Source organism: Erythranthe guttata, chromosome 6 (genome assembly GCF_056151865.1).
Source record: "Erythranthe guttata isolate IM_541 chromosome 6, IM_541, whole genome shotgun sequence".
Taxonomy (NCBI): domain Eukaryota; kingdom Viridiplantae; phylum Streptophyta; class Magnoliopsida; order Lamiales; family Phrymaceae; genus Erythranthe; species Erythranthe guttata.
In genome coordinates, this window is record NC_142538.1 from 14426705 (window position 1) to 14454625 (window position 27921).

General features: G+C 35.0%; 3 protein-coding genes and 1 long non-coding RNA gene across 7 annotated transcripts; all 4 read right to left on the reverse strand.

Annotated features, from left to right (window-relative positions):
• Positions 1–4685: 4685 nt before the first annotated feature.
• LOC148770227 (uncharacterized) lies at positions 4686–6461 on the reverse strand. The gene is made up of 3 exons (XM_088819885.1): positions 6295–6461; positions 5757–6215; positions 4686–5659 (listed from the first exon to the last, which is right to left on the reverse strand). Exons 1-3 carry the CDS (start codon positions 6307–6309, stop codon positions 4913–4915), a joined length of 1221 nt encoding a protein of 406 aa, XP_088676011.1. The 5' UTR covers positions 6310–6461; the 3' UTR covers positions 4686–4912.
• LOC148770228 (uncharacterized) lies at positions 6365–7568 on the reverse strand. The gene is made up of 2 exons (XM_088819062.1): positions 6489–7568; positions 6365–6382 (listed from the first exon to the last, which is right to left on the reverse strand). Exons 1-2 carry the CDS (start codon positions 7566–7568, stop codon positions 6365–6367), a joined length of 1098 nt encoding a protein of 365 aa, XP_088675188.1.
• Positions 7569–7983: 415 nt separating this feature from the next.
• Positions 7984–9535, reverse strand: LOC105953814 (uncharacterized). The gene is made up of 3 exons (XR_016031855.1): positions 9185–9535; positions 8341–8504; positions 7984–8224 (listed from the first exon to the last, which is right to left on the reverse strand). It is a non-coding gene; the product is annotated as an uncharacterized LOC105953814 (long non-coding RNA).
• A 3496-nt stretch (positions 9536–13031) lies between these two features.
• On the reverse strand, positions 13032–26728 carry SAC3A (SAC3/GANP/Nin1/mts3/eIF-3 p25 family). Of its 4 annotated transcripts, none has more exons than XM_088819886.1 (14): positions 26322–26698; positions 23944–24739; positions 23438–23845; positions 21497–22036; positions 19527–19628; positions 17973–18070; positions 17705–17867; positions 17099–17587; positions 16853–16993; positions 16604–16663; positions 15438–15568; positions 14672–14805; positions 14331–14566; positions 13032–13585 (listed from the first exon to the last, which is right to left on the reverse strand). In XM_088819886.1, the coding sequence occupies exons 2-14, from the start codon at positions 24484–24486 to the stop codon at positions 13484–13486; spliced, it is 3147 nt and encodes a 1048-aa protein (XP_088676012.1). In that variant the 5' UTR covers positions 24487–24739; positions 26322–26698; the 3' UTR covers positions 13032–13483. The 4 variants fall into 4 exon arrangements, with proteins under 4 accessions (XP_088676012.1, XP_088676014.1, XP_012842487.1 ...); XM_088819888.1 differs by having other exon boundaries at positions 23504–23845; positions 26322–26691; XM_012987033.2 differs by having other exon boundaries at positions 23438–24739; positions 26322–26728.
• Positions 26729–27921: the final 1193 nt, after the last annotated feature.

A 27921-nucleotide genomic window follows, 5' to 3' on the forward strand; every position in this document is an offset into this window, starting at 1 on the left:
AACCATTGTTTCACGCTAAAATTGGGAGTAATACAATAATTCTCACGCCCAACATGGTCAATGGCATTCACCTTTTTTCTCTTCTTATTCGCTTTTTTTGTTTTATTTAGATGGTGTTTGCAAAAGCTTTTTGAAAAGGCGGCGACTATATGCAATCGCAAAATTACTTAGGGAAAGACCAAATCTAATTTTTCACCAAATGAATTACTAAAAGACTATTATACCCTTACTAAAATACAAAATCCACAATTACAAAATTCCACAACTTCCTTTGTGCAAGACCACAGAAGCAAAACCCATTTCATCTTCCTCACAAACCCATTTCAAACAAATTCTTCACAATTTTTTTTTTCATCTTCTCCAAAAATCCTCAACACCCAAAACCGACGACAAATCTTACTAAAACATGCAAATGATAACATTATGGAGTCACGAGACATCAATATGGAGAATTCTATGGAAAAAATAGAAAACAAACTATGAATGAATGTATTTTTATAGTTATGTGATCGATTTTTAAGTTTTCAAAACGAGAATTCGCACAGTCAAAATTTGACATTGACATGTCGAATTTTGTCACAAAATATTTTATAGGGTCTTCTAAATGTTATATTAGGTCAAACATATTAGATGGTTTTGCACCACTGATTTTAGGGAAAATTAGCAAGATTTCTCCATTTAGGAAATTCAAGTTCTTTTTGATTTTTAACAGGGACCTAGCCCGCACGATCCTGTTGTATCGCCGCACTGACTATTCGTTGGATGTCCTCGATTTTTAGGATCATTGGGGAAGTGCTTTGATGCCCTCTTTCTGGAGGAGGGGCCATTCCGACCACTGGGGTGGCCGGGGCGGGGAAGTCCTTCCTTCCTTCTATGTTCCTTGTGCCATGAGCTTGGTCCGTTTCTCCCAGTTGCATATTCATATTTTCGGCCAAAACTTTTGCTAGCCATTAAAATAATCTCAACGTCAAAATCTCAAGTTACGCTTCCCATAGACAGCGCCATATAATGTGGCATATATGGCTAATTAAAGATAAAGGAACGGGATGGGCCTGGAATAAAAAAAGCCCAAAGAAGAAGCTCATGTATCCCTAAGAAACCTACAAAAAAGAGTGTCGTAATGATATATGCGATTTAAAGTGATGTAACGAGAATAAGGTGGATTTGGAATACCAGTTTAGCTTTCCCTTATATGTAAAGGATGTATCCAGACATTTCACAGGGACAGGGTGGTGGGCCCCCTCTTTGTCTCTGGTCATTTTCACACGTGGATGTGATGTGACAACTTTGAGTTGCTTCAAACGGGAAGGGTTCACGAGTGTGATTGTTTTCTTTTAAATCTCAAGTGGCCATTTTCCCACTCCATGTCATTGCAAGTTTTCCGTCTTTCTTCGTCTATGGGGCGAATGCAATCACATCTGTCGCCTATGGCTACCGTACGTGGGTAAGTAAGTGGCTGATTTGGTGGGTCAAGCGGGGAGTGGCCTGAACTTTGTTTGTAGAATCTTTATTGTTTGGGCCTTTGAGACAATCATGCCCATATCAGTTCCAATTTTCAATTTTTTTCTCTCACTAGGGTTTGAAATATCGTATTTTGTCCTATCAACGCCCAAAACAGACATGAAATAATATATTTAACGCCTAAAATGGGAGCAGGAAAATGCCATTCGCACACATTTTGAACGTGGGAACCATTGTTTCACGCTAAATTGGGAGTGATACCATAATTCCCACGCCCAACATGGTCAATATCATTCACCTTTTTTTTCTTCTTATTCACTTTTTTGTTTTATTTAGTTAATTGATGATTATTATTTTTAATGAATAATGAATTAATAATTAATTATTAATTGGTTAATAATTAATAAATAACTAATTATTGATTAATAATTATTTGATAATTAGCTAATAATTCATTCATAATTTAAGTAACTAGAAAGGTGGACGTGCGTTGCACGTCGCGTATTAATTTATTTGATTTTGAATTTTTTTAATATATTTGTTCAAAATACTGTTATATATTAAAAAATATGCAAAAGTACATTGATAATCATTTTTAATAAAATCTAACTTTAATAATGCAATACATTTTAAGGGTTTTTGTGCATAAGTCTCCAACCAAGCATTTTTATAATTCTATGTTTCGGGGTTATATCTCTTTCATCAATAAGTTCATCCATTTAATATTTATTATAAATAAAGGAAATATTCATGTATATGTCAATATTACCCCTAACCCTTTATACCCAATTCTTAATTGTAATCCTAATTTAATCAATTTTATCCACAAAAATCCAATTTTGACCACAAAAATTCAATTTTGACTTTTTTTTGGAGCATACTTTTAATATGCTCTAATTTCATCCTTAGTTTAATTTAATCTCAATTTGACCTCAAATTTCACAAATTATTCAATTTTGATCCAAAACATTTTTTTTTCAAAAACAACATTTTTCAGAAAAAAAAAAAGTTTTGTCGCCGGATTCCGGCATTGACTTTTCAAATTCTTTTTTTTCTTTCTTTCAGATTTTTTTGCCGGTCTCCGGCGTTGACTTTTTTTTTTCTTTTCTTCCGGATTTTTTCGCCGGTTACCGGCGTTGACTTTTTTTTAGTGTTTTTTCAAGTTATTTTTTTACATCCGCCGGTAAACGTTGACCGTAATTATGTTGTCACTGACAGTAAATTAACGTAATTATACTGTCAATGACAGTTAATTAACGTAATTGTACTGCCGTTGACAATACATATATGTAATTGTTCTGCCGTTGACGGTAAATTAACGTAATATTATTATTTTTTATTTTTTGTAAATTTTTTTTATTTTGATTGATTTGTTGACAAGTCAACGTAATTATATTACTGTTGTTGACAGTAAAATAACTGTAAACATAATAATATTACTGTCAACAACATCAATATTATTATTTTTTTGGGTTTTTTTTGTTTGAGTTATTCACGGAGTAACATAATAATATTATTGTATATTATTGTAATATTACTGTAAATACAATAATATTACTGTGGTTGACGGTAATATTACAGTTTTTATAGTAATATTATTGTCAACCACATCAATATTATTATTTTGTTTGGATTTTTTTGTTTGTTTGAGTTATTCACGGAGTAACGTAATAATATTACTGTCTATTATTGTAATATTACTGTGGTTGACGGTAATATTACTGTTGTTATAGTAATATTACTGTCACTCACAGTAATATTAATTCTTTTGGCTTTTTATTATGTTTACATTTGTTGAACGGTCAACATAGTAATATTACTCTATTACAAAATAATAATGAGTTTTGTTGTGTTAATATTAATGTGCTAGAGATTATTATAGCAATATTAATGTGTTAAACTGTAGTTTAGTTAATTTTACTGTGTTTAACAGTAATATAGTTAATATTATTGTCAATCACAACAATATTGTTGTTTAAACGAAAAAAAAACTACAGAAAGAAAGAAAAGAAAAAAAATAATAATAAAAAAATACAAAAATAATTCGAAAAAGTCAAAAATAAAAAAATTTAAAAAAAAAAGTTTTTGGTCAAAATTGAATGATTTGTGAAATTTGGGGTCAAATTGAAGTTAAACTAAGTTAATGATGAAATTAGAGCATATTAAAGTATGAGGGGTTATTTTAGTCCTTATAAAAATCTAGACCATATGTAGACTTATTAGTAAAGGAGATTTTTGTCCAAATCTCTCTATAAATAAGTATCCCTTGATGGGCTTATTTGTAATCACCCCTAATTTTAAAGGTTTATATTGTCCCCTTTCTTCAATTTTTTTAAAGTGCCTTGTTATTTCTTTATTGGCCCCCCGCCCACCTACCCAAAAAAATTTCTTCTTTTCGTGAATCTCTTTATTTGTTATTGATGCATTTATTTTTCTTTGTTTATCTAAGAGAAGTATGTTGCATCAACTGTCACTTTTTATTATCTATTAGTTGTAAATATATTGGAAATTAGAACAACTTCAATGCATAAATATCAAATTGAGTTTTCAAATGCTAATTCAATACCCATACCCAGGACAATAGTTTGATACATCCACAGAGTCAGTGCACTCTTTTGTTCTATTAAACATATTAACAATAGCTTCGAGCCTTGGAGTTTCTCCGATGGTGATGATGAGTGGGGCTATAGTTTTGTGGAGAGTTTTGAAACCACATAATCTAATTAATATGACTCAATACATTAATTGAAAATCATAAACTATTCCAACATTGTATCAATTTTTATTGATGTAATTTCGACAAATTAACTTTTCTGTAATTTTAAAGATAGATAATTTGCATAAATTATACGGGGCAATTTTTTTTTTGGGTTGTTTTGTTGGGAAGTTTTTAAAATGGGGTTATTTTTGAAGTAGTAATTAAATTGGTGTTGGCCGCCACCGGGAACGGCGGCACCAGCCGGAGACGCCACTGCCAACGGCGGCACCGGCTGGAGACGCCGCCACCGGTGGCGTCTTCTACTTTTTAAATTATTATTTTAATATTTTAATATTTTTTAATATTTTAATATTTTAATATTTTTTAATATTTTATTATTTTAATATTTTATTATTTTTTATTATTTTTATTTTAATATTTTCTGTTTTTTTTAATATTTTCTGATTTTAAATTTTTTTTCACAAATAAAACAATTCTAACTACATTTTATTAAATTTATTACATTTTATCAATTAGATTTATTACATTTTATCAATTAGTGTTAAATTAATCAGTGCATATATTTATCTAATCAACACAATAAAATATGTAGACAAAAACAAAAGAAGTTCTAGAAAATAAAAGAGTTATATAAAATAAATAGGTCAAATAAAAGAGTTATACAAAATAAATAGGTCCAAAATGAGTAAAAAGACAAAATGAGTACAAGAAAATAAAATTGGCACTATGAAGTCAGTGCCTATGTGAACCAGTGCCACATGCAGGTGCCCGTCTAGTCCTACGCGGCCTACCATCTCGACGAATGTCAGGATCTGCCGGTACATCATCAACAAACTGGGTGTCATCCGGTGGATATGGAACAGGGGAAACATTATACTGTGGTCGGATCCGCTCTTGGGGACTTGAGTATCCCAAATTGAGCTCCAAATGTGGACCCCATGAAGAGAACCGGGTATCAATAGCAGGAGGATGTGGGGTAGCTAGAGAATCGGACCATGGCATATCTGGAACGTAATCATTCGTAGATGGACCAACTAAATCTGTAAATATGGGTACCTGAGATGTAGACGCACCGAACATATCCATAAATCCATGTGTAGTAGATAAATCGTCCATACCTCCGTGCACAGGAACATCTGCATAAAAGGGTGTATGGGAAGCAAATGGACCGGCAACATCTCCAGATGGAGGTACCCGAGATGTAGATGCATAATAGTTCCCCTCTCTCGTCTGTCTCACGTCATCCTCCAATTCAGTAGCTCTTTCTCTAGCGCTGGACCTTCTTCTGGTACGTCTATCTCGATGCGGAGAAGGTATGGCAGGGATCGGAGGTAAGCTGGACGAAGCACCATCTCTACGTAGAAGTTGAGTCCCAGCTGCATACATCCGTGTAGCGTTGTCCTGAAACAGATCATATATCTGATCGTCATCTCGAGAAACTGCCCTAGCAGCAAGACTCATGGATATAAGCTGATTACCCTGAAATAAAAGGCATTACAAGTTTAAGAATTTAAGAAACTGAAAAAACAAATTGAAAAACATCGAAAGTAATGGTTGTTTTGAGAAAAATACTAACCACAAGATCCAGTAAAATCGGGTCTCCGACCTGAAAACCGATATCATCAAGATTGTCAATCGGTGATATCAAACGACGTGTGTGCCTCTCATACCACTCGTAGTATCCTGGATCTGTCTGAGGTCCCCTAAACTCAATAAATGGATAGTCAACGGGAGAATCAAGTCGGCCATGCCATCTATCAACATAGATACCGTGAAAACGAGCCCAATCTCTACCCCCTGCACCTCGACGATCATAAGAATGCAACTTAATCTCAATATCGTGATCAGTAGGATGTGGTGGTATATGCTGTACCCTCCCAAACTGACGTAGCACCCTATACGGACGATGCATCTCAACTCTCTCGTAAAATATAAGGGGACAACTCGACAACCAAAGCTGTGGATGCACTATCTCAGGATACTCAAGTAAAGCGCCAAACTCAGGATCTAGTTCACTATAAGGCATCCATGTAAACTAGAAAAAAAAATACTTTTTAATATATTGTTAAATAGACCACAAATATTAACGTAATTGTTGTTAACTTATAAATAACCTGATCCCAGAGCATCCGATCGAGTGTCGTACGATAAACACGTATATTGTTTCGCGAGGACCGAGTGTGACTAGTAGGTCTGATCCAACTGTAATATCATATGAAAACTTGCCTCCATCATGTGCAAATGCCCATTTTTCTTGATCAATATCCTTCAAATAGTTATAAGCTTCAACACTCCGACTTTTGATCACATTAAGAATGGGGTTAAACTTCCAAACTTGAGACTCCGCTCCCGCCTTGTAGCATAGATCCTTCAAATCTACACTCTTAAAACGTTTGTTGAAATTGGAGCACACATGTCTCAAGCAAAACCTGTGAAAAACATTAGGGGGAGCAAATTCGGGCAACTCCGCTAAAGCTCGTAAAATTCCCGGAGCTCGATCTGAAATTACACAAACGCTTTCTCCATCTGGAATTTGAGAAATTAGATGTCTGTGTAGCATTTGAAAAAACCACCTCCAAGCCGCCGTGGTTTCATTGTCAACAAGAGCAAATGCTAGTAGTAGCACTTGGTTATTGGCGTCCAAACAAACGGCAATTAGTAACTTGTGCTTGTACTTAGTGTACAGATGAGTTCCATCCACACTAATAACTTTTCGACAGAACATGAATCCATCCAAGCATGGCTTGAAGGCCCAAAAGAAGTACTTGATCATCTTCCGTGTTGGAATGTCTGTTGGTTTGAAAACCCACTCAATTGCCGTACCCAGGTTCGTTCTATGAAGTGCCTTCATAAACTTGGGCAGTTTGTTCACTGAGGACTCCCAACTCCCGAACAAGTTATCTCTGCAACGCTTCAAACCATACCAAGCTTGCATCTTTGAAAGTTGAAATCCTAATTGAGACCTCACAATATTCTGTGCTTGTGATATTTTGCAAGCTGGATCATCTCGAACGGACTGAACCAATAAGGCAGCAATGTAGTTCCTGTCCAAATTCTTATGTTCATTCGACATTTCATCCATTATGCAATTGTGGGGCCCACCATATCTCGTAATAAGGAAGAATCCTTTGCCCGATTTTTCAATTCCCCGTAACGACCATCTACAAGGCCTTTCAGGTGTCCTATGCTTGCACTTGACACTCCATATCTTCGGCTTACTTTCGACAGCCGTGAATTCCCGTTTAGCAAATCGAATCGAATGGTCTCTCATCGCGGCGCAAAGGCGTTTTTTGTCCTCAAACACCATCCCAACCTCAAGAATACCTCGATCGCTATCGTAAAACTTATCATATCGGCCCCTTCCAACATCCACTACTAGAAAAACCATCTATCGGGACGCCGTAAACCGTCACCAAAAGCGGCTATCGTGACGCTTTTGATATTGTGACGCCTAGACAAAGCGTCACATAGGTGGCCGTGGTAATAGGTTATTGTGACGCTTTGGTGACGTCACAAAAACATTTCTTTAAAGACGCCCTCGCTCGTCTCCAAAAGGGACTTTTGTGACGCCTAGTGGTGTCACATTAATTCTTTCCAACAACTTTAACAGCCTATATATGTGACAGTTTAAACCGTCGCAACAGACATTCTTGTGACAAATAAAAACGTCACAAATGCGTGGATAAATGCTATCAGACTATTTTGGTTCTTCACTTGCCTACTATACCAGGACAATCAATTATCCGTAAAGCAATTCAATAAAAAACCATTATCTATTATGAAAGAATATTAATGACTGAATATAGCTGAATAACAATTTTATTTGTTGATTTGCCTAAAACACATCGACAGTAGAGTACAGAATAGCATCTTTACTCTATTCACACCTCAAAACATTTTAGAGGTAAAAAATCAATAGCATTCTAAATATTACAAAGTAACCCGGAACATCAATGTTATGCAAGAATAGCATGCATCAGACCTTGGAAGCTCAATCTTGACAATTCAAATCTCTTGCCATCAAAATCCTTCTTTTGTGATGACCTATTAAAAGAATAAAATAAATCAAGGAAAAATGAATAGTCATATTATAAATAAGTTCTTGGGAGATAATTGAACATCGATTATAATTATAAGAGAAGATAAACTTCAATTCATACCATTAATTCGACAACAAGTTGCATTTCTGCATTCTCTTGCTGAACAAAGTTTGCTTTATCATCAAAATGAGTGAAGTTTCCCTGAAACAAGAAATCACGTCTTTCCCACATCAAAAGAGAACCTTCCGATTCACCTCTTTGATTTCGTCTATTAAAAGTTGTTCCTGTATAAACAGATAAAAAAGCAAACACGGAAAATACATTAACCTTAAGTACTCACGGAAAGTTGTTCTTCATAAGATACATTTATGAATATTTTGTTATGCAGGTTATGTGCATATGGTCAATTGGTACAGTAATCAAATCTTATAGAGAAACATAAAAGTAAAACTATATAGAATACATGTGAGCCCCTCAAGTTCCATATGCTGCCAACAAAACTAGAATGTATACTTACAAATAAGATACACCTAATTTTCTCAAAAAAACATATGTGCCTATTAAAAACAAAACCATTAAATTTGCACAAACAACAATCACAATCAGAACGAAGCACTCAAACTTACAAATTCATTATCTTAAGCTTTAGTTCATTTACTAGATCATTAGCAAATGTGAAAAATATATTATATAAACTAAATTAAATACAAGAAGCAATTAAATAAATAGTAAAATACAATAGATACTCTATGCATCTCAGCAAATCTATAAAATTTAAAATCAACTATAAACTAGAAATATTATCATCAATAAAATCATTAACCCCAAACAAACAAGTTGCACATATTGAATTTTCAGCTTTTTAATTCGAGCACAATTCAAACCCAATGATAAAAAAAAGAGCAACAACAGAAGGAAAGTCAAATAAGGTAAAAAACAAATAGGAGAGAAAAAAATAACTTACGGCGGGGTAATGACTATCGAGCTTCTTCGTCATGGCGCACTCAGATTTACTGCGGCATAACAAATTCAACTAAAATTAGGGATAAACTATAAGAGGAAAAACAGAATTACTAACCTATCTCCATGAAATCGAATAAAAAAAATAGGATTCTTCGATCCGTATCCGAAATTAGATACAGTGTTGAGTGTTCAATCTATCTCGATGAAATCTCCACGAACGAACATGTCGTTGCCCAAATATGAAAATAATCTTCTTCTTTGACGGGGTATTGGAGTCTGCAATTTGTTGGAGAAAAACCAAAATTGAAGATAAAATTGGGGACTGCAGATGAGAAGAGGGGAAAGGGCAGAAGAATAGGGTGGAAATTTTGTTTGGGGATTGTTAAATTTAAAGATTTGTTAATAGGTTAACTTTAGAATTTATTTATTTTTTACGCGTATGAGCGGGTATTAAATTTTTTTCTCAATAGAAATAATATATTATGACGATTTATTCAAAAGCGTCATTAAATATATTTTTATAAAATAAAATAATAAAAAAGAAACAGGTATCCGTAGAGGCGTCTCAATAGAATACCTATTGTGGCCCATTTTAAAGCATGTCATAATAAGGTGCCGTTAAGGCGTCATTAAAGGCTAATTTTCTAGTAGTGATCAACTGAATCTGCCGCAACTTCTGGAAACGTCATCGAGAAAAATGGGATTGACTCATACAACGTCGGTTGTTCCTCTGCTTCCGCCTCGTTGTGCTGCAACCACGTCTCCCAAACACCATCTTGTACGTCTTCATCTTCATTGTCGTCGTCTCCGTCATCGGATGGTTCGGAATTCACAGGGTTGTTCGGCCCTAAGGAGTCACCTATAGGGTCTTCATCTTCGAAAATGCTCCGTCTCGCGGAACTCGACTCACCAACAAATCCCCCTAAATTACCATAGTTAATTGTATGGGAATCTCTGTGCACCTCTCTCGCTCCACTAGTCTCACAATAATTAGGGATGCTTTGTGTCGCCGCCAGAAATTCCGGAGTCGCCTCTGGTTGTGAGAAATATGGTTCATTCAAATCAAATGCCTCTACGCTCACTTGTGGTGGGGCACTATCAATGTACTTCGGTTCAATCTCAACAAATACTTCGATTGCCTCATTCCCTTCGTCCGGATTAATATACATTTGTAAATCTTCATCTGTTGTCATCTCGATAATCATCTCCCTCATTCTTTCTCCATTATAAATGTAAGATTTGCAACACACTCTTAGCCCAAACTGATTAACATCGACATCTAGACGTTGATACAACTTTGACAGAAATTGTGCAAATGACAAGTCACGTTTAATTCGAAATGCTGTTTTGTGGGCAATACTATATTGCACTACCCAATCATCGGGAATTATGTGACCTCCAAAGTACACGTACACTTTGACATTAGTTTTAGCCGCCATCAATCTTCAAAAGATTAAGGAGATAATTAACTCATCAATCCAGATTAATTAATAATGAGGCATATTAGTTAAAAAATAATAATTTAACTAAGCACACACACCAAAAAATTAATTAGTTAATTTAAATTAATTGCCCGATGGTTTACAAAACAACACCATTTTAGCTATGGTTTTACAAAACAACACTAGTTCAAAAAAATTTGCCCATGCTTATAAAATATATATAGTACTAATACATAATATAAAATAACTAAACTACTAACTAACTAACTAACTAACTACCCACAAACATCCTAAAAAACACTAATCACATGTATTTACAATAATTAATTAAAAAATTTGGACATAATATAAAATTATAATAATAATTTTTTTTTAATTATTTACAATAATAATAGAAAATTACCTTGTTGGGTGAATAACACCGGCGGCAAGGACCACGGAGCACCGGCGGCGGGGCAGGCGACGGTGGCGGAGGCAGCAGCGGGCAGGCGGCGTCGGCGTCGGCACCAACGGAGAAGGTCACCGGAGGTAATTATATATGTTATTTTGAATTTTAAAAATAATTTTTTTTTTTTAAATTTAACCGAAGTAAAAAAAAAAAAGTAAAAAGAAGAAGAAGAGCTGGGGGAAGGGGAAGAAGAGCTGGGGGAAGAAGAATTGGGGGAGGAGAGAGATTAAAGACGCCGCTGACAAGGGCGTCTTTAGGAGACGCCGTTGTCAGCGGCGTCTTCTGGTCAAAGGCGCAGCTCCCGAGGTGGACTGATCCGGCTGTCTTCATCTGGACCGTCGGATCAACTTGAATCTGCACCGTTGAAAAATAATATATTAAAAAATAAGAAAATATTAAAATATTAAATAATATTAAAATATTAAAATATTAAAATATTAAAATAATAATCTAAAACCAAGTTGAAGACGCCACCGGTGGCGGCATCTCCTCCCGGTGCCGCCACCGGCGGTGGCGTCTCCGGCCGATGCCGCCGTTCACGGTGGCGGCCAACACCAATTTAATTACTACTTCAAAAATAACCCCATTTTAAAAACTCCTAAACAAAACAACCCAAAAAAAAAATTGCCCCTAAATTATACTCCATATATCTGAGGTACTCACCTTTTCAATTATTATATTAAAAAAATAAAGTTGTATCATGTAACTGATACTAACTTGTGTTGTGTTACTATTAATAATGTATTTTATGTATCTTTTTGTACTTTCAAAAAAAATAATCCGTATAATATCTCACGTGATATAATTTTCTGCTAAATTTTGTATCAATAATTAACTGATGATATTACTATTTTATGACACTTAAGTTTAGATTAAATGCACATATTAAATGCCTTCGAAATTTCATATTATGCCTTCTTTTCTATTTTTCAAAGGCTTACTTTATCAAATAAATGACTAAAACCAACCCTTCTTAATCTTATCAGTAGGCTAAAAAGCCTAGGGTTCGAGCCCCCTTCCCCTACTTCCTCCATCAAGCAAATAAGTCTAATCTCTTGTACAGAAGTTGCCGTTTTATTTCAATGCTAAGAAATTTGTTGTGACGTACGGCAATTTTTTTCAATTTGCAACAAAAAAACTGAAAAAAAATAAAAAATGAATGATAACTCTACAAAACAGATAAAAGAGATCACAACTCCTTGTACTTGTCAAATATAGTTGCCAACAGTTGACTGAAGAATTTATAGAAACAAAATGGAGATACATGTTTCTGTTAGTACAACGAAATGTGAAAGTGGAGAACTGCCCATCTTTCCACTCTAAATATGATGCATTTTATAGTAGCAAAAAAGTAGTCAAAGAGTCTGATTTTATTATTCATTCTCTCAAACTCCTCAAATTCTTTTACTTATTATTTGAATCTGTTACTTATACATTCATGTACCTGTTAATTTGTAGATGTACATGTATATGCATTAATTAATTGTTTTATTTAACTAAATTGTTTTTACTAATTTAATCACTTAGGGGCATTTTTGTACATACAAAAAATAGAAGAAACCCAAATCCTATTCATCCTTTTATAGATAGTATAGATAGATTAATAAATAATTAGTGATAATTGGTTAACAATTTGTTGTAATAATTAACTGATAGTTAATGAATAATTAATTAATATTTTTTTATTTGCTAATGAGAAAATGTATTAGTTTTATTTATTTGTATTCAGGAAGGAAAAAAAAAAGAGAGTAGTGCCTCTCTCACGCCCATGCTAGGCGTGGGATGTGGTTTTATACGCCCAACTTGGACGTACTCGTGAGGTTTGGGGTGCGTTAGGGAATTCTAGAGAGAGCGCAACTTTTTTGAATAAACGGAATTCGTAAAATTAGAGCCGGAAAAGTCATTTCAGGTCATAAAACAAGCTAGCACATAAAACGAAAATTGAAAATAGTACGTGGTAATCACAACAAAAATTAACATAAAGGAAAATGTTGCAGCACTACAAAACTACTTCACGTAAGGTAGAGCGAACAAACAAACATCTATCTTCTTATACTCGCAACACAATATACAGTTTAAAATACAACAACAAAACTGTATTTTTCTCTTATCACAGTAAATGAAAATGTTTATATTCAAAAGAATGATGATTATGTTAGATACAATGAAATCAATAATCATCGTAAATATCAGCCGTAATTCTTCTCTATGCCGTTTTTGAATCAGACTGTCTTTTGCGGTTTTCCCATGTGGTACCGGTTGAACATCTCATTAACTCAAACCCAACTTTCAGGAGCTGTCATTTTCCATTTGAATTTAGATATACGAGTGAAGCTGTCTTTTAATTATCCCAACAGCTCCATCGTCGGTTTAGTAACGGGCAATATGAAATCTCGATTGGCTAACGGACCTAAGCTAAACTTCGAGTCAAAAAATCATTAACTGCGAGACTTGCATCTCCGTGTGACACAGCATCTTCAGGCTCAGGCATATAGAGACTCGATACAGAAGCCTGTACACAAAAAAAGACGAGAAATTATGGGATAAAGTCAACTGTAATCATTCAATCATCAAATTCATTACAAAATTCAATCTTCACGAATAAAAGGATTCAAAATGGAATTTTAGTCACCTAGAATAGCTGTTGGAGCATTTCTTTCTAAAAATAAAATTTATAAATAATATTAATATTTAGTATTTGTCGGGAGATAGCAACACAAAAATGGAAAAACCTGCCAACATGTTATTGGTTGATTTCAAGATGACTTAAGCATAAATACCAGGAAAATGTGATTATAAAGATAAACCTGGAAGTTAATTTTTCTTTTGAGTTACTGCTTAGGACGTATAACAAAACAAACCTGGAAGTTAATTTTTATTTTCTTTTTTTCAAAGAAAGTTTAAACGAAACTTAGAAAATGTAGAGAGGCAACCATCATATGCGAGGAGTATAGCCGTGAGTTATTCAGAACAAAAAACAAATGTCCATCAAATGTTTGTGAATTGCAGGTTAACTCTTTAGCTTATCTAAGTGGCAAAAGGGTATTATAGTCAAAGTTGATCCATGCAGAAGAATCGACAGGAAGATCATCCATTAGTCGTTACACCCTGTTATTGGCTGCCACCTAGATAGATCATAGACCCACTAGTTCTCTTAAGGAAGGAGGCGATTTGCAAACTCTTAAGGAGGAAGTGAACGAGATAAGTTCACACATTTACTAAAAATGACCCACGGAAACTGGGACTGACAAAATTACCTTTGTATCAAGTGATATCTCCTCAGAACTCTCTGTAGTTACGCATGCACCATGAGCTTTTAACCATTCCATACAATCTTCCATTCCATCTCCTTCATTCTCGTCGTTTGCTTCACTTGTTGGCAATGTATTAGTGAAGCCTAATATTTGGGAAAGATATCCCACAGGAACTGTAGGACGGTATGAACGAGACATGCACTTTACAGCTGCATATCGCATTTTTTCCACGTATAGATCTGCAATAAGAAATATTTCCATAATGTATTTGCTTAGTTAATGATAAATACGTAAAAGACCAGTTATTCAAGCAGATCATCATTAATTAAGTGTGTAAGACGCACCCATAAGAAAGGTGTTAAGATTAGGAGCCGTTTTGTAAAGTCTGAAAAACATCACATAATTTCCAGATGTCACAGCTCTACGAACTGAAAGAGCATGCTTTACCGCTATGTCCATTTTAGCATTAGCTGGTAATCTGTGAAATAAAATTAATGGTTACGAGACATGATAATCCGTGAGGAAAAAAATTGTAAAATGTGTGCAAAAGTACAGATATTAATTACTACTGCCAGTCTAGATCCTCTGAATCCAGAGAAACACATCATTACTTGCAATTTAAAACTCAGTCCATTTAAAGAGAACTGGTAATTTCTTTTAGTAAAACCCATTGCTAGATTCTACGGGCGTAAGGAGTACTCGCCTTTAAATCACAACAATTATTTTGCATGTTCTTTTCGATAATTATTCACCTTAATATTGCTGCTCAACAAGTGCTTAATCTCTTTCACAACTAATCACTTCTAAAGAAGTTCACATGAAATACTTTCTAGGCCAAAAGCCGAAAAACACAAGGAGAAACTTGTTAAATGATTTTGACATTTGCACAGAAAATAACAAGAGGATATGAGGGAGAGGGAGAGACACAGAAAAAGGTAAGATACACAGGATATAAAATATAAAAAGCTGAAGAAAGAAAGAGGAGAGACGGCTGAAAAGGTCATAGGCAGTGTCATCCAGATCAATTACTGAGCAGCAACGAATGCAATAAACGAATGGATCTACAGAATAAATGAATGCAATTGAATCAAAAGCAGATTCGTAACAAACCTGGACATTGCTGAAACAAGGTCCCTGTTATTATTTGAATGCAATATTACACAGAGTAAATTGTATGCGGCAAATTCCATATGGCATCCCGTAATTCCTTCAGCATAGAGAGTTTGTAGTTGTGATTGGCACTGCTCGCAGGCAAAAAGCAAGAAGATTTAACAAAATGGACTTGCTGGAGGTAATAAATTTAGTTACATAAATGAAAACACAAATACAGTCTTCAAAACGTAATTTAACACAAGTACAGAGTGTCCGTGATATTGTCTACGAATTCCAGTTTACCAACCATTTACCTCAAGAAAAGGGGATACATCTAGCACTACAAAGAGAAGTGTGGAATGACCACCTCAAGAACAAGCACAAAAAATCAAAAGTACCAAGTATAAAAGACACTTCTTAGGATGTACAAAGACATGCTCACAATAATCCGAGTACACGCATGTTGGAAAATGAAAGATGGAAGAGTGAGCTCAGACTTATAATAGGAGAATTATGGTCGGCATACGACAGGATAGCAGTAGCTTCTGGTAATTTAATAGCAGCATACAGTTAAGCAGAATGTAGGGCACCCAATTGGTCATCAAGGGACAATATTCAGAAAGAATACACTCCGAAGAAGTTTCTAGATAGTGTGTCCCTTGCATATCAACATTCAAAAGGATACGCAGTGATTAATAAGATGTAGAGTTCTCATAATAGTTAGTTTTCTTCTTTTAGTATTTTAGTGATTTGAGAGTTTTCACTGTAGTTTGTAGTCTTTTTTTTAAGTATGTTGGTCATGGAATTAGGTAATTCCATGTATCTAACAATTTTGACCACTTAGTATCAAGGTAGGATGGAGTCCTAAATCATAGAGCCCTTTTTATATACAAGGGTTTCAGATCTACTATGGACCAAATAATCCCTTTGATAAATTAACTGTCGTAAATATAATGTATGATCTATGTAATCTTGATGGAATCTAAAAGAGTTCAACAATAGCTTGAACATGAACAGTCGAACATAATTTTCTGCAGTTCATTCGATAGCCGTTACGAGAATGAAGTGTCGTCAAAGGAATGTGTGAGCTAATGAACAAAACTGACAAAGGAAAAGAATAATCTACAAGGTAAAGCTCGCAACAAGCCATTCACGCAAGAAAGCATAAAGCTCAGAACAGTAACCTGGTTATACTCTGGCAAGTCACCAACTTCTATAGCCAATCTGCCATGAGTTTCATATACCTAATCAAAGGTGAAACATTAAATTAGAAAACAGAATTAAACAAAATCTAAATAAGCTTATAATCTTGTCCACATAGGAAAACAATTACAGTAAGATACGCAGCACAATTATTAGCAGAAAAACACATAAAATCATCTACATTGAAAAATGAATGGCATGTATGAAAGATTGAGTCCAGGCAAAAGTACCTTAACTGTAAGCTCATTACGTATATGTTGTACAGTAAGATCTTGACGTATTGACTTTATCTGATCACATTTGTAAAGGTAATTTTTTGGAGAATTTTGAACCATTAGCAGAGCTTTTTCCAACACCTCTTCGGGCCTCACCTGCAAAGCAATACTTATCTTAAAAAACATAATTGCTCGTGACAGAGACCATATATCTACACAGAATCCTTGACATTAGATCATGAAGAAGCTGGGGTAGTTTACCGTGGCAGGATCAGGGGCAGAAGTAAGGCGCAAGTAGCGTTTCTCAATTTCCTGACAGGTTCCCTTGACGGTAAGAGCATTCCAATCAATATCTTCGACAGCCCTGCTACCACTTTCCTCAACGGTTCTGCTATGCACTAAGGCACTAGCCCGTCTTACATACAAGTTACCGGCTCCCACACCTTTTGCTCTAACGTTATTTTTTTCTGCTCGGTTTCCATGTCCCTTGTCAAAACGTTTAGAACGATTTTCACGTCTTTTCTTCTCTTCTGGTGAATCAGCAATGGCAGTTGCAGCAGAATAATATTTGGCCAAACTTTGCTCCTTGTCACTATCGCTAGAACTTTCACCAGCATCAGCTGCATTCAGATCATCACCAAGACGCTGCCTCTTAACAGGTCTGCCAATATTTTTCGCAGAATTTCTATGATATGTAAAAGAAGATTTAGCGCCCAAACTCTCCCTTTTCTCTGTCCCTCCACCTGAAAACTGCAGTCGTGTAATAAAAATTACACATGATGATTGTGAGATAAAGCACCTATTTTGTTTATAAGCATTTCCTCCAATCGACATAAAGAACAGCCATTAAAACATTCTCACGATTACCTGTTTCTTGTTCCAACCACCATATTTGACATTTCCATAAGAATTATTCGCAGATTTGTCAACCATTTTTTCCTCTGGAACTGGCCCCCACCTACTTTTGGCTCGCCGATTAGGACTCTTACTCTTTGGCATTGCAGATGTTAATAATGGAAACTCAGAATCACTGCACAATAATATTAAACAATAATATTAAGACACATGCGATATTGGTTCTCAATTTTCATTTGTATAAACAAATATACTCATGGAGGATATAGTAGAAACGCACTCTTCGCTAATTGCATCGATGTTCGGCATGGGGAACAGGGGCTCAATGTCCCAATCTCTTGTGTAAAGTGTACCATCCGCAGTCGCTTTGGTTATTACCTAAATGATAAAATTGGTACAGCATGTTAAGATGGACACATTTAATCTGAATGAAAACTGTTCAAAACATGACGCGTAGCAGCATGAGGTAAGCCATCAGGAAGACAAACAAGAAAAATAACGCAACCATACATCCAGGATTTATGGATATTTAAATGCCAGACTGTGATGTGAAACAAACTAAGCTTTTATTTAGGTTAATAAGGAGCACTGGAAGATAATTATACAATTGATACTGCTCTACATAGTATTACCAGCAGCATGAAAATTAAGTTTATATAAAATAAACCTTGGTCTGAATTTTGATTATTAAAACCTTCACATTTTGCCTATTTCTCACCTTCTATCAGGAAAGTAACTTATTGGATCCAACTCAAAGTGATTTTTTTGTGGTAGACTGTTCTGAGAACACAAAATGGGGAGAACTGGAAGCTATTGATTCTAAACTTCATGCTGCTGTAGTTTTAATAGTTTATAGAAGAATATGTAAGCCCAAAAGCACCCCACTTAATCTCCGGGGCAGAAATATGTTCTGCAGAAGACACTAAATGTCTTAAACAGAGAATGCATGTAACACAAAACGAACTTGCACTTTCTGCTGAGTTTAGCACTAAACAATGATTTAGGAATTACAACATTCGAAGTCATATAATGTTGACCAAGGGGAGGCCGGACAACATGTATTGCATGAGCAATGTTGTTTTCCCTAAATTTACCAATGACCCTCATAGATACTAGTCTTCCTCAAATATATACTTCCTCCTTCCCATTTTATTTGTCAATTTGGATAAAAAAAATGTTTCAAATTATTTGTCACTATCGAATTTCAATGAAGCATTAATTAAACTTTTTTTCTATTTTGCTCTTTATCACTCTTAATTAGTTGAAAGATAATCAGTTCAGAAGCAATTAATGACAAGGGTATTTTAGTGATGTTCTATGTTTTTTTAGCTATAATCCATGTAATTTATTTTTTTTCTTAATATGTGCGCAACAACCTAAAGTGGCAGCTAAAATCGGGAGCGAGTGTGAAATAACTATGACAACAGTCTCATTGTTGTATATGTGTTATACATCATATGTATCAACGCCCTCAAACAAGAATCAATTTGTATTTGGGGGGCGGGGGGTGGTTTCCAAGCCCAGTATCATTAAATTGTAGAAAATAACACCACAAAGGAAAAGGTCAGTGACTCAGTGTGAATGGTTAACATCAACATGCTCAAATCACAAGATGGCAGCGCAGCAGCATATAATAATTTATAATTAATATAATTCTAAGGTAGACATACACAAGTCGAAGCCCTGTCTCAAGATAATAAATTCATGTAAACTAGTGAATCTTAGAATCACAGCTATCAGATTTATGCTCTTTGCATCATCCAAAATATGTTTTCGCACATCCATTTTACCAAAACTAATGTTGCATAACCAAGATCCAGTCTATAGAATATACCTCCTTCATGGTAGCTTGGCATGCCGTCTTTTGCCTATCATTTTTGCAACGAGCCAATGCCCTCTCAACATAACCACGCAATGACTTTGGAAATGCACCAGGCTGTAAAGACAAGAGTGTGACTTCAGTAAAATACCCTCCGGCATACTTCTTCATTCTATCATTTTCCAATATGACAGCATTTCATAATAACATATGATGGGATACTTTCATAGTAAAAATATGCAAAACCAGAATGTATTTTCTTAACGATTCCCAATAAATGGATGAACAGGAATAGAATAAACTAATACTATAGATTAATTTGTGTAAGAAACTAAGACATGGAATCATTGCTGGTTTTGGAAATTAAATCATAAATTAAAGCCACATGCCAGGGTCAGAATAAACCACCATGTTTGAACACCAACAACTGTAAGCACTCCACTTTAACCAGTTTAAGCTATATCATTCTCGTAATGTAAACAACAGATTGCTTACAATTGTTTACCAAGAGGTAAATCAGGCAGAGATACCTGCTCAAACAAAATTCAATCCCATCCAACCTCGTATATTCCTTCTATAACTATCACATAGTACTTGGTCATTAAAATAATTTCATAATCATGTTTATCTTGTTGTCCCAGAAACATAGTAATTGACTGCAACGAATCCACAAGTCAAAATTTGTGAAGATGCATTACATTTCCATTCTTTAAAAGTGAAATACTTCATTCCAGTTTAAGAGGGGAATGTCCAATCCTGGAGAGAGTATGTATTTCGATTCATATCCATAAGTATTATATCTGAATCCATTCTATGTTAAATAAATATTAGGTTAACAGTGAAAACAATAGATTTACCTAACTTGAGGTAAAACACAAATCATATAGTAAAACCGATCAAAGAAATTCTTATACGCGCTACTTAAAGAGCTGTATCAATAAGTGTATCATCCATTTCATCTCGACTTTTAGAACATAAATAAAACAGCAATAATTGGCAACATTAGGGAAAGGCATGCAACTCTCCCCTTTTAGTTTCTCATGTCAAATTTCTGCTATAAAAAGATAAATGATAGAAAGAACAGAGTGAAGGCCAAGACTGACGAAAAAACAAAAAAAAAATAATTATATTCAGAAGTATGTCATCCATGAAAAAGGTACATGAATACAAATTAAGACATCTTACATGATTCTTACAAATTAAGGCTTTATCCTCAAATATCAATTGTTATCAACTGCTAAGCACAGTCCTACAAGTCCTCGCTTAGGATTTATCTGTATTAACAAATATTGATCTATTCGACTGCACTCTTTGCATGGTTATATCTAAATTGAATTGAGTTTCCAAATCCTCAATATAACCTCATTTTATGCGACTTTAGGAAGTCTGCTTACTCTAGACATTTATTTTAGTTTCACCTATTTTTCCTACAAAAACATCAAAAGAGCTTTGATAAATTTATATGGACCCCAAAGTCTCTGGTATTTTACCTTTTTTGTAAGTTGTCCCTATAATGGCCTACAATACCAAACCCAAAGGGAAATTAACCCTTGACATACTACGACCCTCCCCACCCCAATACCACTCAAGCAACGCCTTTGCAATATCTGGAGGCATTAATTTATGGTATTTTACTTAATATACACTACTTTAACCAAATGTATCTGATAAGTACACCCCAGTTTACCTTATATTCATTATTAGTTGAATTTACTCCAGCTATCCAGTTTTTGTTCTTCTTGGCTACTATTTTCATTGTCCTAAATTTCTTTCACTAGCCTAAAGTTCAAATAAATCAACTCTACGTCCTTGTTAGCTCTTGTTAGAGCGTAAAGTTTGATGAGTGAATGTGCTAATATTGACGAGCCAATGTAAATCGTAAGAAGCCGAAACGACATGGCATTTAGAGTATGTACTTTTTTACTATGTTCAGTTTCAAACAAGATGAGCAAATGCACAGACTGAATATAGAAAAGCATTCTAACCTTGAGCACGGAATCAGCTTCCTCATGTGACATAGCTTTTTCATTTGGTTTCTGCATAAGAACACTGACATAAGATGGCTTTATAGTAGTACTAGTCATGGAGCTATCTTTTTCGGTTTTCAAGAGACCCAAGGACAAGTTTGAAGCAATTCTTGGATTAGTTGGAATTTGTAGTTTGTTTGCCTTTCGAGGATCTAGAGGTTCGGGAGGTTGTGAAACAGTTTGGAAGGATGATTGCTGACCCTGAGAAACCTGGTAAGAAGCTGGGTAAAGAACAGAAGAACCTTGGGAAAATGTAGAGTTCTGTTGATTTTGAGAACTTTCATATGGACCCTGAGAAACCTGGTAAGAAGCTGGGTAAAGAACAGAAGAACCTTGCGAAAATGTAGAGTTCTGTTGATTTTGAGAACTATCATACGCAGGCATTATTTCTGGTGGCTTTGGAACATGTGACTGTATAGAGTTGGGCAGGTCATGTTGGGAAGCAGAAGTCCCATGTGTCCAATAAGCTTCAGGGGTACTACCACTTACAGCAACAGGCTGACAACAAAACCACAGTAATAAGATGAGATTGACATGCCAATTTTGATAATAAGGAATTATTGTTATCAATCAAAGTATCTAAAATAAATGCAATCAAGCTTAAGACCCAGAACCGGCTACCCTAAAAAATACGTAAAGAAACTGATAAACCTTACAATGACTGAAAAAACTCTCAATTGTTAAAAAAAAAAAAAAAAAAAGACAGGCTTGCTTCAGTTCTAGCTTCAAAATTATAAGGAAGCGACGTCTTAACAATACTCAAACATTCATCTATTAAAACGATTATTCAGGTTACTCCTCTCCCTCCCTCCCTCCCTCTCGCCGTGTAAGTTGATTCTTTGAATATAAAAAGCTACTGTGTAGAGCCCATAGATACACCATCATACTCGCCACTCCCCAGACATGTTTGCACACCGAAAACACTCCGGTTTTATTATTAATTGGCCATGCTACCCATGTCATTAAGGCTTTTAAAAGGCTATACCTGTTCTGAGAATGTTTAAACTCTTAGGTTGCATTCATATGAAAGAATTCGAAGTTAAGGATTTCAATTACATTGAATTTTGTTTAGATAAATTCATATGGTAAGGAATTTCAAATCCACGACTCTCATTCAGTACCTAAAAATTCAATGCCTTATTTTTCTTGCAAAATACTACAAAAATATAAACGGTGTCTCCAAATGTTCTTTTCAAGGTTTATATCCATCAGGTTCCTATCGAGGTGCAAAATAAAATATTCAATTTCATTAATGCTATTTGCTGCATCTTTTTCAAATAAATATAAAATTGACCTAGAATTGACCACATATTGATACAGCTTAGCAAACATAACAAGACCCAGAGTCTCTGAGATGGGCCTCTCCAATATAATCCAGAAGGTAATACTGTATAAAAGGCAGAGCTTTAACAGTTCTTAGAACTCAGCTGTTGAACTACAGTGCAAGAATATTTCAGTTAATGGTTTAACAGGTGGTTGTACACATTGTTTTGGATCATTTTCAGGCTCCTTGAGGAATTTGATATGTTGATAAGTTAAAAATTTGACTCAACAGCCTTATATACTTATCACCTATTGCACGTAATTAGTTCATATATCTCTCTCTTCTTCCATCAAGTTCCCATCACCTTCATTTATCAATCCAAACCACAAAGATATTTTATCCAGCAATTCATAGGTGACCCTTTAGCAAATTCGTGGATATGGCACTATTCTACTTCTCTTATATTGCAAATCAATCTTAACAATTAAGTTCTCACTTCTCAGACATACCCCTATAGATTCTTTTATTCACAGCCAATGCTTGGACCATCTAATTACGAGCAAAGTCAAAACATTTTTGTGGTAGTCGGTTACTAACATAAGAATTCTAGCTAACTGCAATTAAGACCAGCAAACCTGCACAGCAGTTAGTTCAGATGAACTAGATGTTGGCCTCCACAAAGGGGTATAAGCAGTAGACACCTGGTTGATTGGAGCTGTATATCCAGTGCTTCCACTGGGAACAGAACTATTCACGTTAGATGCAATAGGGACAGAACTATTCACGCTAGATGCAATGGAGGCAGATACATTCTCGGTCCCAGGAGCACAGCTAACTTCTGTTTGAGTTTGATTGTAATAATCCTCCCATTGTTTATAATGCTGCTGATATTGTGAAGTTGCAACAGCAGGTGTAGAACCATAGGCTGAACTTGAGTCCTGAGTGTAATTTGGATACTGATTGGAACTGTATGTTGCATATTGCCCTCCTTGCCACAAGTTGGTCTCAGTGCCATAGGTTCCACTTGTGTAACTTCCGGACGTCTGATAATCACCAGGATTGTAATAAGTGCTTGAGTAACTTGCAGGCCCAGCATAAGACCCTGTATTTTGAAATGAGGAAAGAGGCTGATAAGGAGCACCTGTGTTTTGATAAGCTCCGACTTGATGAGGATAAGACTGAGTGGATTGCTGGGGCTGCTGTTGATACTGACTGGATTGTTGGGGTTGTTGATACTGACTGGATTGCTGTGGCTGTTGATATTGACCGGATTGCTGGGGCTGTTGATACTGACTGGATTGCTGGGACTGTTGATACTGACTGGATTGCTGGGGCTGTTGATACTGACTCGATTGCTGTGGCTGTTGATACTGACCAGATTGTTGTGGCTGTTGATACTGACCCGATTGTTGGGGCTGTTGATACTGACTGGGTTGCTGCTGTGGCTGTTGATACTGAACTGGTTGCTGCTGCTGCTGCTGCTGTTGATACTGAACGGGCTGTTGCTGCGGCTGTTGATACTGAACGGGTTGTTGCTGCTGTTGATACTGATCAGGTTGTTGTTGATATTGACTGGATTGTTGCTGCTGTTGATACTGAGCGGGTTGTTGTTGATACTGACTGTAGTAAGCTGTATAATCCGTGCTATTGTATCCATAGGGATCAGTATTTGGGTAACCAGCATAACCACTATAACCTTGTGCTACATCTGCAGGTCCTGAACTTGATGTGGAGACAATAGGCGCCAAAGGTTGTCCATCTTGAACGTTTTTCAAGGTTGACTCTGGTAACTTATCATGATTGTAGCCAGTATTAGAAAGAACTCCGTTCTCCCTCAAGCTATTATTCTCCATTTGTGTGTTCCATGATGCAACAGCACAGCTCGGAGAGAAATAAGAAGTCGCATGAACTTGGTGAGATTCGTTTTTCTGCTGCTTCTGATAATGGAGAGGGAGAAACAAATCAGTTATACAGCCCAAAATAATTTCAAGAATAGAGACCAAACTTTAGAATAAATTAGCTAAATGTACCAATGTAAGGAGGGGTAAAGTTACTAATTAGGATAAGTATTTTATTAAGGCAGTCTCAAACTTCAATCACGTGGATCTATACCAGGCAACAGCAAAGAAAAAAGAAATAAGCAATATTGCCTAATATGGAATGCTTTGACTAATTTGTACACTGGAGAGTTGATACCTGGATTTGATTCTTAGAGTCAAGGTCCAGGGTTCAAATCTTGTATCTACTCTACTTCCTCATTTGTCACAGTACTTTAATTTTTAATTAAGAAAATAAAACATATATACTGGAATGAGTCATGCAAACCACGTGCAAGAAGAAAAGGTGCCACGGCCTAGTAATCAGCCAGGTAAAATCAGTTGATAATAAGTGGCTAACTTGTGGAAGATGTAATATATTTAAGTAAAATTAAGAAAGAAAGAGCCGATTCATACTTCACAAGTAGACTAAATAGTAAAGACCATGCAATAAGCATCAGATGGAGAACCAGTAGGAATGGTAATAACAGTGGCTCTATTCTAGCTACTATGGATACAAAAATTTCAACCAAAATGTGATTGTAACTGATGTCAAACCTACATGCTTAGTTCTAGCAATGCAAAGTGGCATATTTCCCCCAACAAGTATTGACAACTTCATGATCGGCATCATGTACAGCTGAAACTTACTTTCTTTATTTAGATCATTGGAAGGAGAACAACATTTATACTTAACAGGCTTGTCCAGTAAGCAATTTGCCACGATTTTACACTTTACTTTTCTTATATTTATAAGGGAAATTGTATCACCTCCCAAACTCACGAGTCACAATGTTGACTCTCTTTGTGTGGTAAAATGAGTAATATTGAAATTAATGCTAAATTTCTTATCATTCTAATCCAAATTAAAAAAAAAATGAAAAAGTGGCGAAAAGCTTTCCCAACTTCGGAGCATTCTATTCAAGTTTATTCCCAAAGAATAAGTATTTAAAGCTCATAACTTGAATACCAAACACTTGACTGTATAGAAATCCACGTAGGTAGCCAACGATATGCAGAATGCTCATAAAGATGATATCTTAGATTACGGATCTGCAGAAGCCTATCTATTCTTTTCCTCAGCCGTTGTAAGATCAAAGATTATATGCTTTATGTTGTCAGAGCGTTGAGATGGTTGTTCGTATCGTAAATTTTTAAAATATTCTAAAATATGACTTAGAATGATAATCCAGGTTGCAGTTAGCATAATTCTTTTGCTATATAACTTTCAGCATACAATTATCGATTCTTATAAAAACAAGTTAAATTTGTCCCAGAAAAAAATATAAAATCAAAGAAGAGCAGGTACCAGTGCCATGAGCTACCATATACCATAGCACCTCAAGAATGAAAGCATTTTCTTCCATGTTAAATACACACACACACACACACACACACACACACACAGAAAAAGCTTCCAATAACTGAATGCGTAATCAAAAACCAATCCGCTCACTATATTGAAATGGGCGAAAGGAATTACCTCAAGCGAAGAAATGGAATCCGCGGTTTCTCCTTGATTCATCATCATCGCAATCACATTAAAATCCCCAATTTGAAGCACTTTCAACAAACAACCAAAAAAAAAAAAAAAAAAGCCCTAATCGAAATTGGTCTGAGTAACACGAAACTTCAAAAACCCAATGGGAAATCGCAATAAGGAATACGTTTGCTTCAAGGTGAAAAAACAAACGCAGAAATCAACCAAATAAAACCCAAAAGGAATTTGAAAAGGGATAATTGGAGAAGAAGAAGCAGTCTTGGGGGGTTGGGGTTGGGGGTGGGGGGAGTTTTTAATTTCAATCCGTCTCTGCGTGGGATCGCGTGGTCTTTTGATGGTTCACGGCGGGGACAAGGGTTGTGTAATTAAATGATATTACTATTATTTATTGTTACAATATTATTATCAATTCATAAAAACTAGTTTTTTTTTTTTTTTTGAAGAGAAAAAAAAAAAAAAAAAAAAAAAAAACCCTAGTTGTGCAGGATATTTTAAGTATTTATTAAAGATTACGTGGTGTTTGCAAAAAGTTTTACAAATAGATTATGATCTTTGTTTTGTTTATAATGTATTTTTAAGTGGCTGTAAATTGAACTTTTGCTTTCTTAAAATAAACTACTTTTAAGTTATGAATTGTTAAGCACTATGATCTTTCTTTTTCTATTTAAGTTGATTTTCGAGTAAATTAGCAAACACTTCCAAATTTTAAAAATAAATACTTAAATTAACATAACTCAATAGCTGTAACTTCTGCTTTTAAATATTGTTTTGCAAACAGTTCTACAAATAATTAAGTTTTTTTTTTTTACTATATTTGAGTCCGTAAAAAAACCAAAAAGAAATGATGTACAAATTCTTTTTTTATTGATTTAATAAAAAAATGTTACATATCTATTTAAAGTTCATCGACTATTGTCGTCATGATAGTAATCTTGAAAAGTTGTAATTATATTTTAATCTCCTTTCGATGTAAATTTGGAATCCAACAACATTGATTCGAGGGTTTTGTAACTTAATCTCGAATCGAATGTTTTTCTTTTTTAGAAACGTTAAGCTTGAAAAAATGTGCAATGAACGACTTCGTAAAATTTGGTAAAAATGATGTTTTGATCTCCTCTGATTTGGACTTCAATAACATTAATTTGAGGTTTTGTATTTAATCTCGAATAAAGCGTTAAAGCTTGAAAAAACACGTAATGAATAGCTTTGTAAAATTTGGCAGAAATGATGTTTTGATCTCCTCCAATTGTAATTTTGTACTCCAATAACGTTTGTTCGAGAATTTTGTATTTGAACTCCAATCAAACGTGTATTATTTGAATCATTTGATGAGGTAGATTTTTTTATAATCATTTGACGAGGTGGCATATCGCTCTCATGATTTGATTGGCATTCGTCTCCATAATCACGAGATGTGATTTGTAATACAAAAAATGAGGGTGATATGGAAGAACCGTACATTGCGACAACAACGCTTGAACGAATTACCATTTCGGTAAGTGCAAGTTTATTTACTTCAACTAGTAGTATCTCAAATATTTATGTTTAGTATGGTTGTTGCATGTTTAGTTGGGATTTATTG